This window comes from Palaemon carinicauda, chromosome 33 (genome assembly GCF_036898095.1).
Source record: "Palaemon carinicauda isolate YSFRI2023 chromosome 33, ASM3689809v2, whole genome shotgun sequence".
Taxonomy (NCBI): Eukaryota; Metazoa; Arthropoda; class Malacostraca; order Decapoda; family Palaemonidae; genus Palaemon; species Palaemon carinicauda.
Window position 1 is genome coordinate 62,708,683 of NC_090757.1, and position 15,985 is coordinate 62,724,667.

Consider the following 15,985-nt stretch of genomic DNA (forward strand, 5'->3'; position numbering starts at 1 on the left):
AGTGGTTGAGGAAACTTTGTGCTGCTTACACCAAGCTCTAAAGGTTCCCACTTCGATTGATAGACTCTTTGCGAAGAAACCCTCCTCGCTCTGGCGATAGCTCTTGCAGCTTGCGCAGAAAAACCTCTCGCTCTGACAAGCTTCTCGATAGTCTGAAGGCAGTCAGTCGTAGAGCGAGGGGGTTTTGATGATACCTCTCGAAGTGGGGTTGTTTGAGAAGCTTTGGACTTGGAGGAAGGCTTCTTGGAAAGTCCACTAACATGTCCAACACCTTTGTGAACCATTCTCTTGCTGGCCAGAATGGAGCTACTAGGATCATTCTTCCTGATTCGAGGAGAGCGAATTTCCTGACAACCAGATTGATGATCTTGAACGGGGGGAACGCATAGGTGTCCATCCCCGTCCAGTCCATCAAGAAGGCGTCTACTGCTATTGCCTCTTCGTCCGGGACTAGGGAGCAGTAGTTGGGGATCCTTTTGTTTTGGTTGGAGGCAAAGAGGTCTATTAAAAGCCTCCCCCATAACTTCCACAGACTCTGACAGACCTGATGGTTGAGGGTCCATTCCATGGGAAGAACTTGCCCTTTCCTGCTGAGCATGTCTGCCCTTACATTCTTCTGTCCCTGCACGAATCTTGTTAGAAATTCTACGTTGTTCTCCTTCGATCACAGAAGGAGCTCTTTTGCTGTTTCGAACAGAGACAGAGAGTGAGTCCCCCCTTGCTTTCTGATGTAAGCCAAAGCCGTGGTGTTGTCCGAATTGACCGTCACTATCCTCCCCGACATGGAGTCTTTGAAGGCCTTCAGTCCTAACAGAATGGCCATCAGCTCTTTCCTGTTGATGTGCCATCCGTTTTGTTCCTTTCCCCAAGAGCCTGAGACCTACTTGCTTCCCAGTGTTGCTCCCCATCCTGACTCCAAAGCATCTGAGAACAACACTAGGTCTGGGTTCTTCCTGAACAGGGAGATTCCTTCCCCTAAAATAGCTGGATCCAGCCACCAAATCAGATGACTTTTGATTTCTGCTGGAATGAGGAAGGAAAAGGAGTCCTCCTGAATCTTCCTGTCCCACACCCTTGATAGGAAGTGTTGAAGAGGTCTGAGGAGCAGTCTTCCCAGAGAGACAAACTGTTCGAGCGAGGAGAGGGTTCCCAGCAAACTCATCCAATCCCTCGCTGAGCACTTCTGTCTTTCCAGGAATTCCTGAACCTTCCCGAGGCACCTGGTCTGCCTTTCTAGGGAGGGAGAAGCCCGAAAACGAACTGAGTCCAGAACTATCCCCAAATAAAGAATCGTCTGACTCGGTTTGGTCTGGGACTTCTCCTTGTTGATGACGAGACCCAGTTCCTGAGCCATCATAAAAGTCTTGCGTAGGTCCTCCAGACATTTCTCCTTCGACCAGGATCTTATCAACAAATCGTCCAGATATAGAGATACTCTTATCCCCTCTTGATGAAGCTATCCTGCCACGTTCGCCATTACTCTGGTGAAGACTTGAGGAGCAGTGCTGAGGCCGAAGCAAAGGGCCTTGAACTGGAAACACTTGCCCTGGATCATGAATCTTAGAAACTTCCTTGAAGTTGGATGGATGGGGATGTGAAAGTAAGCGTCCTGTAAATCCAGAGACACCATCCAGTCCTCTGGACGTACTGCTGCCAGCACCGACTGAGTCGTCTCCATGGTAAATTTTGTCTTTTCCACAAAGACGTTCAGAGCGCTGACATCTAGAACTGGTCTCCATCCACCCGAGCTCTTGGGTACCAGAAACAGGCGATTGTAGAAACCTGGGAAAGACAGTTCCAGAAATGGCTCTATCGCTCCCTTCTCCAGCATCTGGTTCACCAGATCCAGTAGAGCCTCTTGTTTCACGGCGTTCGAGTACTGCGCCACTAAGGCTAGAGGTGTATTTGAAAGCGGAGGCTTCTTCAAGATGACCGAGAGGGACCAGGCGTCCGCCCCTCTTTTCTTCCAGGCAGGCCAAAAAAGTGACAGCCTTGCTCCTACCGCTGTCTGGAGGACTTGAGCTTCATCTCCTGGAGCAGGACCTGAACAAACCTCTATTATTTCTACCGCCCGTCTCCAGCCTTCTTCCCCTGAAGTCTGTTCTCGTAGGAGCTCTACCTCGAAAGGGCTGCTGAAGTTTCCTCTCCTCTCTCTTCAGTGACGAAGGAATCACTGGTAAAGGCTTCCTTGCGGAGCGTGACAGGAGGTCTTGTGTGGCCTTCTGCGCTAGCGAAAGGGTAATGTCCCTGACAAGGGACTCAGGAAAAAGGTGATGCGAGAGAGGGGTGTAAAGGAGCTCAGCCTTCTGCGCGACCGTAACTGCTCTGGAAGTGAATGAACATAAAAGGGCCCTCTTCTTTAAAACTCCTGCAGAAAATAGGGAAGCCAACACATTTGACCCATCCCTAAGAACCTTGTCCATGCAGGCCATAATACTAGTAAGGTCTTCTGTTTCTTCTAACCGTTCTGTTTTCCTGGCCAGCGTATCCAGAAACCAGTCCAAAAAACTGAAGTCTTCGAAGGCTCGGAAAATTTCCTTGACGAGGTGGTCAAGCTCAGACATAGACCACATTACCTTTGCCGAGTTAAGGGCATGTCTTCTAAAAGAGTTAACAATGCCAGAGAAGTCCCCCTGGGAGGAGGCAGGCACTCCTAGGCCCAGAGCTTCTCCAGTCTCGTACCACATGCCCGCCTTAAATGCAAGTCGAGCTGGTGGAAACGAGAAGGTGGTCTTTACCGCTTGCCTACGCTCCTTCAGCCAGTCATCAACTCTAGCGAGAGCCGAGATGGACAGCTTCATTTCGATTAAAGCCGACTGCTTTTAGGCCTTCTTCCTGCTAAACTGCGACTGAGGAGAACGAGGAGCAGCAGGTTGAAACTCCTCCCCATAAAGCTCAAGGAGAGAGCGAAAGAGAACCTTATAATCCGCAGCCGCGTTAGCAGGCTTATCTTCATCCTCTGAAATATCCTCTAGATCTTGCCCTACTTCCAACTCAGTCTCTCTTTGGGCTGAAGGACCTAAGTCGGAGGTTCCTTTCACATGCCGATCAGTATCCATCCGACTAGCGTAAAGATCACCTCCTTCCGCATCCGAGAAAAGCAAATCGTCGGATGCATCCTGTTGGCGAGGGCTGAATGTGTCCTGACACCGAGAGGCGCGTGCGTCCTAGCGCCGCGTGCTGGAGGCGTCTTGGTGTCGCGCGCTAGAAGCGTCCTTGAGGCGGGAGGAGGATACATCCTGGCGCCGAGAGATGGAAGCATCTTTGCACCGAGAGCTGCATGCGTCCTGGTGTTGCGAAACGGAAGCGTCCTGGAGAGGCAGGCTGAATGCGTCCTGGCGTCGCGAACGAGAGACGGAAGCGTCCAGATGACGAGAACCGCAAGCGTCCTGGCGGCGAGTTGAGGAAGAAGAAGGGTGGTGTCGCGCACTTGACGAATCGCGCCGCGGTTCCCTGGGAGAGGAGTGACGGTGTTTGTCCTGCAAGGGAGAGGAACTCCGTTCCCTCTCAGAGGCCGATTTCTTAATCGGTAAAGAGTCATCCTTACGCCTGCCCGACTGGGAGGGGGGAAGGGCGACTAAAAGCTTGCACAAGAGAAAACAGTTGTTTCTGCATCACCGTCATGAAAGACTTCGCGACAGCTGCTGGGTCCTGCGATTCCGAAGGCGATGGCTGCCGAGTAACGTTGGTCATAGGAGAAGTGTCTCTCGATGGTCTCTCGTCACTTAAAAGAAGAGGAGAACTCTCCTTCCTTCCATCTCTAGGCTTTGACCTTTTTGCTGGAACGACGTCCCAGTCATCCTCGGAAGGAAAAGGTTCCGGGCTACTTGAAAGGGGAGAGCGAGAACGGGTCTGGTCAGCTTATTTCCACCTCCTCTTGGTCGGTCTCGAAGCCTCATACTGCCATTTGCGTCTAGGAGAAGGGTTCGGGGAAGACACCATCACTTCCGACATGCCTTTTCCGTGGCGGTCATGAGCAGCCTGGGAAAACGCAACAGGACGGCCTGAGGCGACGGCTGACCGAGGATACGTACCTCTCACTCCCTTGCGGCCGTCGACGTACCTTCTCCCTTGGTCCTGGGAGCTTGGTAGAGGTCTAGTCCTAGGGACGTGACAGGTTCGATCAGTCGCCACCTCCACTTCACTTTCACAAGCACTAATTACACTTTCACTCTTACATTTCAAGGCTGAAAGCTGGTCTTTAAGAGCTTTCAACTCAGCCGCCATCCTGGCGTACTGAGGGTCATCCGTAGTTACCGTTCCTGTAGAAGGGGCAGGAGCTACTACCTCAGGAGAAGGTTCAACTTCTACAGAGGAATTAATTAATTGATCAAATGAAATATCTATGCTAAGCTCACTAGTATATTTAGATTTAAATCTTGAAGCTCTCCTGGCTTTATCTAACTCTAACTTACACACATAGTGTTTCATACCCAACCATTCTTTCTCGCTCAAAACCTCACATTCCTTGCACCTTTTATCAAGCGCACATTCAAAATCCCTGCACCCCAAACAAACAGTGTGAGGGTCTACCAAAACTTTTGGTAACCTCACCTTACATTCCTCATTCACACAAACACGAAAATGAAGTTTATCAGTCATCGTAAACAAACAAATATCAAAGAATAATCACAAATGCGATTGCCAAAACCCCAGGTTAGTGTACTTCACCAAAAAATAAGTCCGGTACAGCGACACAGGGAAAGCAAACGAAAAACTCCAATGGCGGACCAACGATGTTGTCAGTCCAACCAGTAGAGATGATCTGAGGAACAGAAAACGGGAATGATTCAAAGTACCACCCTGTAAGGGTTGTTAACCACCTAACCGCACAACCACCACACGGCGGTTGCCGCGAGTTTTGAAAAATTCTGCCGGACGTCAGAGACTATAGCTATATATATATAACTGCCAGGTAAGTTCTATTCATAAAAGTATGAATTGGGAACATGGATACTTATACAAAATGAGGAGGCAAAGCCTGAGAAAATAGAGATAAGAATGTTGAGGTGGATTATGAGAATATCACTGCTTAAAAGATTAGAAAATGATGAAATAAGGAGAATGGCAGGCATAGTAAAGATTACAGAGGTGATCAGAGTGTCAAGGCCAAGATGGTGTGGGCATGTGTTGAGGACAGATGGTGGGGAGGAAGTGAGGAAGGCTTGAAAGGAACCACCTGCTGGGGGAGAAAATTGAGAGGGAGGCAGCTACAGTAATTAGATGGAGAGATAAGGTGAAGGATGACATGGAGAGAGGAGATTTGGTGGAAGAGGATGCTGTGATAAAAGGCATTGGAGGGATCGTATCAAGCAACCGATTTGACATCAATGACCTTAGATGTCAGGATGCCAGATAACTCATAATCAATCAATTAATCAAGCAACCGACCACTTAATGTAGGGATAAAGGTTGGGAAGAAGAAAGCAACAAAAAGAAAAACCTTCCTAAGGGCAATAACTTGCCTTGATTAACCAGGATGTATAAACGGATTTTGAAGCGAAGCGAAAAATCTATTTTTGGGTGAGATGGCCATGTCGTCCTGATGGAAGGTTCCTATTGGTAGCTTTCTAAGGGATATTTGGCTACAGTGATATTCCCAGAGAATTGACCTTTAGGTCTCCAGAATTCTAACTCCTGGCGCAAATATCCTTAAAATTTAAAATTTCTCTTAAGGATATCACATAGCATTTTCGTTTCGAGGGGAAGATTGGCGAAACTGAAGGGGAGCCGTTATCAAGGTTACCCTTCCTCCCGTACTATTACGAGGATCCAAGATGGCGCTCATTCCTTGTAGCATTGAGCATGGTGCTACAGATAGTGTAGTTTTGGGAGGGATCTTGCCTAAGCCTTTTCTATGGAAAAGGAGGGCGGGTCCATCAGGACGATATGGCCATCTCACCCAAAAATAGATTTTTCGCTTTGCTTCAAAATCCGTTTTTTGGGCTCAAGCCATGTCGTCCTGATGGAAGTTTACCAGAGAATTACTTGAAAGTACTGTATCTGTGGATTTTCATAGGTGCCTTAACCTTGGGACAATTTTTTCTATGGTCATCCAGACCATTGAGATATGTGACGTTACCGTTATACATCATTATCACTAATCATGGACAATGTTAGGGCTTCCTAACCCCTGCAGGGAAGAGTCATACTAGACAGTAGAAAAGGGTCTCAAGGTTTGAATATATTGTACGAACAAACATAAGTATCAACTAGATATACAAAAGTCTCACGGTTTGTATATGTTGTCGGAACAAAAAGTATCAACTATATCCATTGTTTGTAAGCATACAATAATATGAGGCTTACTTAGGTAAATAAGTAAGAGAACTCTGGCTATGTTTATTGTGCTAACTGCAGGGCGAAAAAAGACGCAATTACACTTTAATAGACATTTATTTACGATAAATGAGTAAATAGAATAACAAGTGTAACATGTTAAGGGAATTATACATACAACTTAGACAGAAAAGTTTTCTACCTGAAAGGGAAGAAATGATTAGTGCCACTATGAAATTTGAAAATGACAAAATTTTTCAATATGATTTTCTTTAAATGTTGTATATTATCAACACTGTGTACAATGTACACACGGCAGAAGTGTTATCTGTATAATTCTACAACTGAGATTTTGAACAGTCTTAGTGTCACCATGGTGACACCCACTTAAAAAGTATTGCACTGGAAGGTGTCAACACCTTTTCACCCTAATTGATAGTCCCAATCAATTCACTGTTCATCGCAGAACTAGACGACAGGTTTTAATACACTACCTGCCACCACCACATAATGCTTCAGTTCGTGCACTTGCTTCGCATAATGTTTGTAGAACACTCTGGATGACTTCCATCCAGTATATGAGCGAAGACACGCAAAGTCCATATACTGAAAAAAGTTCAGTGATGAAGCAATTTTTCTTGGATCATGACCTACGGGTGTACTTTCAGGATCCGCTCTGCAAATGTAGTACTGTAGATGAGCTTCACCCTCAGTTGTTTTAGGGATAAGTTTGATCTTGATGTTTCTCCTTTAAAGAGCTGTCCTCCCCTGAAGTCTGAAGTTCTTCGAAGATAGACCTTTAGACATTCTACTGGACACAGAGAGACATCTTCCTTCAGAGGGCAGATTCTCCAGGGACCCTATCTCTTGGTGGGTAGCTCGTTCTTGGCGAGAAAGGTTGGATGAGGAAAGAGATTCAGTTCTCCCACTTCTGTGAACTGAATGTGGCCCTCGTTTCTGGATAGGGCTACTATTTCACTAACTCTAGCCCCTGAGGCTATAGCGAACAGGAAAATAACTTTTTGGGTTAGATCCTTAGGAGAACAATCTTCATTGTTCACGGTTGAAGCATAATGTGGGACCTTGTCCAAGGACCATGAAATCGGCTTCGGAGGAGCTGCAGGCCTAAGTCTCGCGCATGCCTTCGGGATCTTGTTAAAGATTTCGTTCGTCAGGTGCACTTGGAAGGCGTATAGGCTCTAGTCAGGGCCGACTGACACGTAGTTATCGTGTTGGCTGCCAGACCTTGTTCATGAAGGTGGATAAAGAAGGACAGACAAAAGTCTATTGAGATTTCTTTCGGTCCTTTTGCTCTAACAAAAGCAACCCACTTTTTCCAAGACGATTCATATTGTCTTCTAGTTGACTTGGACTTGTATTCTTCCAAGAAGTCTATACTACCTTTTGAGATCCCAAATCTTTTCTTAACCGCTAAGGCGAGAAAATCATGAGATGAAGGTTTTGGGTTCTCTGTGATGAAGCGAAGAGTCGACTTCTGAACCTGTTGAGATAGTGCTGGGTTCGGTAGAGGAACCAGCTTCAGCTTCAGTTCCATTATCAGAGGGAACCAGTTGCTCTTGGGCCACTTGGGGGCCAATAAAGCTGCCGTTCCTTGGAAGGATCTCAGCCTGTTGAGGACCTTCAGCAGGAGACTGGTCGGAGGGAACAGGTAAATCCGGGTCCATTCGTTCCAATCGAGGGACATGGCGTCCGTCGCCTCCGCCAGAGGGTCCTCATATGGGGCTACATATCAAGGTAGTTTCTTGTTGTCGTTCGTCGCGAAGAGGTCGATCTGCAGTTCCGGGACTTGTTCCAAGATGAAGGAGAATGAGTCTGCGTCAAGGGACCATTCTGACTCTATCGGCTTGAGCCTGGATAGAGCGTCCGCTGTCACATTGCGGAACCCTTGTAAGTGAACTGCTGATAAGTGCCATCTCTTCTTTTTCGCTAGACGAAAGATGGCTAATATCACATGGTTGATATGGGGCGATTTCGAGCCTTGTCGGTTCAGACATCTCATTATCACTTCGCTGTCCAAGATCAGCCTGATATGGGCTGATCTGCGAGGGGAGAGTTTTTTCAACGTCAAGAGGACTGTCATGGCCTCCAAAATATTGATGAGAAAGGTCTTGAACAGAGAAGACCAAGTCCCTTGGACTTTCCTTTGATGGGAGTGACCTCCCCATCCTTCCATCGACGCATCCGTGTGGATGGTCACCGATGGTGGAGGTGGTTGCAAGGGTACAGTCTTCGTTAGGTTCTTGGCCTTCGACCACGGCTTGAGAAGTGTTCGTAGTAAGGTCGGTATCGGTCTTTTTAGATCTCTTCAAGCGTTTGATGCGTATCTTCTCCAGACTCCTGACGCATCTTCAAGCTGTGTTCTTAGCACTGGGTCTGTTACTGCTGCAAACTGGAGAGAGTCCACTACTCTTTCCTATTGGCATCTTGAGATCCTGTCAGATTTCAGTAGTCTCTTGACAGACCCCGCAATCTCTCTCCTCTTCCCTGGGGGAATGGAAAGGCGGTGTGACTTCAAGTTCCAATGGATTCCCAGCCATTGAAACTCCTGAGCTGGAGAGAGTCGAGACTTCTTGAAGTTGATCTTGAATCCCAGATGTTCCAGGAACTGGATCACTTTCTTGGATGCTTGCAGACAAGCCGTCCTGAATGCTGCCCACACCAGCCAATCGTTCAGGTACACTGCTACCTGAACACCTAGGCGTAGTTGTTGAACGACTGCGTCTGCAAGTTTCGTGAAGATCCTTGGGGCTATGCTTAGTCCGAAGGGCATGGCTTTGAAGACATACTTTTCCTTCTGTAGCTTGAATCCTAGGTAATAGGAGAGGGGGCGGCTGACTGGGGGAGATGCCAGTAAGCATCTGCCAGGTTTATTGAGACTGTGTACGCCACTTTTGGTAACAGGGTCCTTATGTGCTGAAGGGTTAACATTTTGAACTTGCTGTTCTCGATGAACTTGTTGAGTAGCGACAAGTCCAGAATGACTCTGAGTTTGTCTGAGTCCTTCTTGGGAACACAAAACAGCCTTCCCTGGAATTTGATGGACTTTGCTCTCCTTTTTACCCGTTTGCTCAAGAGTTCTACGGTATATTCTTCCAATGAGGGGATGGAATGATGGAAGAATTGAGGAAATGATGGTGGAGGCTTGCTCCAGCTCCATCCAAGTCCATTCTTGATTAGGCGGTGGGCCCAAGGATCGAAGGTCCAACTATCCTGAAAGTGTTGGAGCCTCCCTCCTACCTGAAGCATCTCATTGCTTCGATTGTTCGGAGGATTTACCTCCCTGACCGCGTCCTCTCCTACCTCGTGAGGGGTGTCTTAAGAAGCCCCGTTTGGAGCCTCTACCTTTGGGACGAAAGGTAGTGGTTTGCCTCTAAAACCCAGGGTTGAATGCTGGTGACTGGGCAACCAGCTGCTGAGGCATCACTTGGAATGTGGTTTGTGGTTGAGCAACCACTTGGGGTACCGCGGTTATGGTGACTGTGGGATGTTGTTGGGCAGGCCGAGAGGGTAGTCTGGGCTTCTTGGTCTTCCTCTTATGTTGGGGACCCGCATCCGGGGAAGACTTTCGTTTTGATGAGATACCCCACTTCTGGAGAAGGTTCCTATTCTCCGTGGCGGCTCTATCAACTACCTCCTTGACCACTTCATTTGGGAAGAGGTCTTTACCCTAGATATTGGAAGATATTAGCTTCCTGGGTTTGTGTTTCACTGTTGCTGCAGCAAACACGAACTCTCTACAGGCTCTCCTAGCCTTCATAAAGGCATACAGGTCCTTTACTAAGGTGGCCATGTGCATTTTGGCTATGACCATGAGCATGTCTGGGGTGCTTTTCAGGCCTACACACATCTTGATGCAGTTCTGTAGGGATAGGGATGCCGCAAGTCTCTTCTTCGTCTCTTGCTCCCTACGCAAGAGAAAGTCTGACAGTTTCGGGAGATTCTCGCTGAACTGACGTCCCACGATATCTGCATCCAACTTCCTTACTGAGAAGGTTAGGTGGACTTCTTTCCATTTCTTATCCTCCATGGGCAGGGCTAATGACAGAGGCCTACCCTCCTCTAGTGCAGGGCATGGTTTGCCTGCCTCCAGTGCCTTGGCAACAGCTTTAAAAGCCTTCGACGTAAAGGGGAAGGCTATTGAAGCAGGAGCAAGAAAGGTAGGATGCTTCTTGCTCAAGGCGGACACTTTCGAGTTCGTGTAACTCACTTTCTTCAGGGTGCTCGACAAGAGAGCCTGTGCCTTGTCGTGGTCGAAAACCATGACATCCTTCGGTTCCGTCTCCTCTTTTGACGCTGGCTCCTGCTTCAGTCGAATGAAGCAGTCAGGGTAAGCATTAAGGCTTGGCCAGAACTGAATGTCGTCTAAGGGGACGGCTCCCATTTTCCCCGAGATATAGAGTTTACCGTTAGTAATTGGCATAAACTCCGCATACCTCCAGGGATTGGTTTCGGAGCAGGGTGGGAGGTCTTGGACTCTGGGTCGCTTGTATGACCCTCGAGAGGTGGTGAGTCGAGCTTTACGGAGCTCTCTCTCGAGTATGCTTCCCTTGCTTCGCCTTGCTTGCGAAAGTTCTCCATTAGGGCCGTAAGATGGGCCAGTACCTGGCTCATGTTGTCCAATGGAGGGGTAGAAACGGAAGATGTCGTGGGTAACGGCTCCGGTGCCAGCACAGACGGAAGGGACTCCGACTCAACATCATCTTCTTCTTCCGGAGGTAGAGTAGACTCCTCCTTGGGATCATCCTTAAGTAGATCCTTTTCAGTGTCTGTGGACACTTCAGACATCCTTTCCTCCTGGTGGATGTCCATGCCTTGCAACGCCTCACTGATATCCGTATCAATGGCAATCTGGACGCAGGGAGGTCAGGGTTGTACTTGGGGCACGACAGCTTCACTACCCGCTTTCAGGAACAGCAAGCTACGCATCCTGTCATTAGGCAGGTACGGTCCCGGAGAGTTCTTCTGGAACTCTCGTACCCCTTTGCGCAGCTTTTCTCGTGCTGCATCCCTCGACTCCGCTGACTTGGGGTCGTCGAAACCCTAGGTCACCAAGGTCCGGCAGATGTTGCAGTCTTGGGTGTCCCAGTACCGCAGGGTTTTGGTAGTGATGGTGCAGGGGGCCTGAGACCTGCAGGCTTTGTGACCACAGAAGTTCCTACTCCTGTGGTTACAGAAGATCACGTCGCACTTCATTTGGGGTTCCTCCTGTAAAGAAAGGTAAATCAAATGAGTATGCAGTTGTTTATCTCACATGATAAACAGGTTATGCAAAATAATAATATTTTAACCATTATAGCTTAGGATAGTAAGCTAGAAGGGAAATAGGAAAGACACATACTTGTGTCTCCTGTCCAGCCAATTGCTGTGACCTCCCCCAATATTAAAGTTATAGAGTTTTCTTATCAAGGCAAACTCAACAGAAGGGTTCTAACCTCTAGGGATAGAATAAGTGTATACTAACACTAACTCTTCTTAAATTCTTTAATATTGTGGGGTAAGTTGTTAACTGATTAACTATCAGTGTATTGAAGAAAAACTTTTCTTTCAATATAGGACTGGTCTCAACAATAGACTGTGCAAGGATACACAAGGTATGTTGGAAAATAACTACTGTATAATATATACTATAGTTTTCTGTCTGCAGTATATACTATACTGCAAATATACTGGCTACTATATAATCATATACTGTAGTTCAGCTGCCATTTTGCCGGCTAGGCTAGCACCTGGCGGCACGGTCCGGCCGGCATGCCGCCGGCTGGGTAGTACCTGGCAGCACCGATCCAGTGAGTTAGTACTTGACGGCACCGGTCCTGGGTTAGTACCTGGCGGCACTAGCTGACAGAGAGAGAGAAAGCATGGAGTGAAGGGCTGCCTTACTAAAATGTATGTTTACAATAAATAAGGGTGTAAGTATATAACCTTACTGCCTTCCTCCAGAATGAGGGTTCAAATGGAAGGGGAGAATGTATCATTCAGGCTTCCATCCAGCCACAAGATCCGTTTTCGGTCGCTGATGGTTTCAGGGATGTGGATAGCAGTCCAAGGGAGGACTGAAGAACACTCAACGGCAGAGGGGTCTCCCACCGGCAGCCGTCACAGCCGGCACAACCTTTCCCGGAGCCTTGCGTCCATAAGGGAAAGACCAAGTGACTATACAGCTGCTATGCAGGAGCCCGGCCGGCACTACGATCTATCTGGCAAGCGGGGAGATTGTAGGATGATGGCCACAGGATTGCGATAGCTAGGCCATCGCTAAAGGACAGAAGGGAGCAGGGAAAGTGTCCTGTATTAAGTGTAGGAGAAGGCAGCAGGATTGCTGCCACTCCCACACAAGGGTGAAACTTTGTTTCAGTATCGGCGCCATCCTAGGCGGCAGAAGAATATCTATTCTTCAGCCTAGGGTCTGCCGAAACAGGACTAGTCTTCAAGACCGCAGGGGAGAAGGTGGCGGCATTATACTACCACTTCAAGTGCGGCCTAGGGAGGCTTAGCCTCCTATGCCGACAGCTCTAAGCCGGCAGGGGAGTGACTACTCGCCCTGCAGCCCGGCCACCGGCAGAAAGACTGAATACTCTGAGGTTCTGTCGAAAACCCAAGCCGGGATACTTGCCGGCAGGGGTGGCAGACAGAAAACACTAGCCTAGTCAAGCCATAGTGAACTACTCAACGGCGAGACCAAGATAGGGTTGTTGCCTATGGCGGCACTCAGAGGGAAGGAGGGATTACCCATAAATCTCCACAGGAGACGAGTATCGAGTTATATAAATAATTCTAGGATATATACTATCTCCTGTTGAATTGATAAAATGATACAAGAGGGTAAACGGGGATAGTGTATGTAAGTATACTAAAGCACTTAGGCTAGGTAGCCTAGCGCGGGCGAGATCTCGGTTATCTAAATCGCCGAAACTCTAACGTATACAATCGACATAAGGAAGAGGAAATTTGTATGCATAAATATATCTTTACTAGTATAATTGTGCCTAAATAGTTTTCATAATTTATTAATGCTATCAAAACCGGGAATGTCGTTCTGTTAACTTAATAACACATGCATAACGAACGACAGCACCCACATGGCGCCTCCGGTGACTGGCCCAGCTCCATAACACATTAACTCAAACTAATTTCACTGTGAGGCAGGAGCTAAAAATTATACACTGTAAAGATTAAATACTCAACTTTCCAGAGGCAGAAGAAGCTGGAGATTGCATGATAAATCCTCTCAATAACGATAAAAACGTTAGATAGCAGGGAAAACCACCGTGCGAAATCGCTACTGAAATAGGAATGGGTGCCATCTTGGATCCTCGTAATAGTACAGGAGGAAGGGTAACCTTGATAACGGCTCCCCTTCAGTTTCGCCACTCTTCCCCCTCAAAACGAAAACTTTATTCGGGGTGAAGATTGCCATGTGTAGTATCAAGATATACATCCTCTGATATTATGCGATATCCTTAAGAGAAATTTTAAGGATATTCGCGCCAGGAGTTAGAATTCTGGAGACCTAAAGGTCAATTCTCTGGGAATATCACTGTAGCCAAATATCCCTTAGAAAGCTACCAATAGGAACCTTCCATCAGGACATGGCTTGAGCCCAAAAATCACATTTAATAAAACAGATAGTTAGTATCCTAATTACATGAATTTACTTTATCTTAAAGATGATCAAATATTTCCATTGTACAAAGTAAACATTAATTCAGCACCTATCAGCCACTGGCTGAATCTTACCTACAGCCTCCTTGGTCTTCACAACTGCCGTGCCTGTTGTTGCTAGAGTTTGATTTATTCGCCGTCCCTTATCCAAACCCTGTATAGTGCTGCAAAATTGAGATTAAGAAATTATACCTTACATAGAGGAGTAATTTAAATAAGGTTTTTCAATCAGAAGTTTTCTTTCTGTCAGCTCATTAAGTCATGCTATAAGATTTTACATATAAAAAAGGAATGTTGTATCAAATACAATTGATTAATTTTACACATTAAAGCTGGTAGGAACAGTATTATGTACTTTAATCTACCCTTCAAGTCAATACTCTACTGTTACACTGCAGTGTACGCACAGTCTTATTGTTGTAAGCTAAAAAGGTTACTCAATATCCTTTTATCTATTTAAGCAGTTAAACAATAATTACAGATCTCTAAATGAATTCTAGATCTTTCCCCAATATAATAACTTCTGCCAAGATATTTAGCATTTCCTAGTTTTGGAATTAAGTTGAAACTTCCATTTACTTACTGTGACAAACGTATCCTCATGTCTGTCATAGAGAGATTACCAGCATGAGGATGAGCAGGCATCAACTCCATCAGAGATGGGTAGGGCCCCGAAGCTTTCCACATACGATAATTATGAGTTTCTTTCCAGGCTATCATGAAGCTTCCATTAAAAACCTCACATTCACGTGATGTATCTGATAAATGAAGGTTAAAAATTAAAACATGGTCAAACCATAATTTTCACTGGGTACAAATAAAAAAAAATACCCACTTGACATATTAAGCAAAGAGAAAAAAAAAATTGAGATCCTGAAATTAATGAATAATGAGGGACAAAGAAAAATGTAGCTTGAGTCAAACATGCTATAAAAAAACCCAAATCACTGCTACCAATAATCAGTGTGAAAAAATGGAGAAGATTAATAAAATCTGACAATTTATGGTACAAATTACTATACAGTAATACATAACCTACAAGTGCCCCAACATACTGTACGAGCAAGCCACCGAGCAAATTTTTGCCTTGAGATATGAGCACAAACTTGAGATACGAGCGCACTGACAGATGCTAACGCAAGGTAGCCAAGCGTTTAGGAGCTCTCAAAGCCCGTATCACCTGTTTATTTCCCGTGATCTCAGACTGCTGTAAGCATTTCCGAGCATATCCCATGTTGTTTGTGTTATTTACGTGATTTTAACATGACAAATTCGGAGATAATTTGTATTTTTCCTAACCATACAAACCTTAGCTATTTACATGGGGTATTACTTTCGGCGTAGCTGAAATGACGAGCCATTAGATTTTTAACGAGGGTTTACTACCCCCTCGCTAGTTAGCGAGGGGGTAACTAGCTACCCCTCCCCCTCACACACCGGTGAACTGATTCACTTCGCTTAGAGGTAGGACTTCACGGGGGACAGGGCTGGCGGGCAAGTATGTGTAAATAGCTAAGGTTTGTATGGTTAGGAAAAATACAAATTATCTCCGAATTTGTCATTTGTTCCGTAACCGAAATACAAACCACGCTATTTACATGGGGTGACTTAACCCTTAGGTACGGTGGTAAGTCCAAGCCTTACTGGCTTTGGCTTTGCTCAGGGACTCAGGATCCGAGTGTGTAGTACTCGAGATAAGGAGTCCCTGCACCTCGCAAGTTCCTTGCTCCGCAAAGAACGTGCGGCCTACATAAGCTAGTGTGTGAAGGAAAGAAGTGTGACTCGTCCTAGGAAGTTGACCTGAAGTCCTTTAGATGGAAATCTAGGCTAGGACGTTCCCAATACCACCTCATCAGGGTATGGGGGACGCGACAGTATTATATTAATACTAGGATCACAAGGAAGCATGGTTTACCTGCAGTGGTTTGAGGTCAGCTGTGCAGAGAACCCAGGATGCTGCTTTCCCCAAGAGAGGGGAGGATGAAGAAAAGAGTAAGGGCCAGACATACTTTTTCATTCATGC

General features: G+C 46.5%; 1 protein-coding gene across 4 annotated transcripts in view; it reads right to left on the bottom strand.

Moving 5' to 3' along the window:
• LOC137625967 (late secretory pathway protein AVL9 homolog) overlaps positions 1–15,985 on the bottom strand; it is a 463,937-nt gene that overhangs the window by 96,257 nt on the left and 351,695 nt on the right. For all 4 annotated transcript variants that reach the window (XM_068357038.1, XM_068357039.1, XM_068357037.1 and 1 more), the window contains 2 exons: positions 14,546–14,720; positions 14,038–14,126 (listed from right to left, as the gene is read on the bottom strand). In XM_068357038.1, the coding sequence (XP_068213139.1) occupies positions 14,038–14,126; positions 14,546–14,720 (264 nt within the window). The remainder of the gene's footprint in view (positions 1–14,037; positions 14,127–14,545; positions 14,721–15,985) is intronic.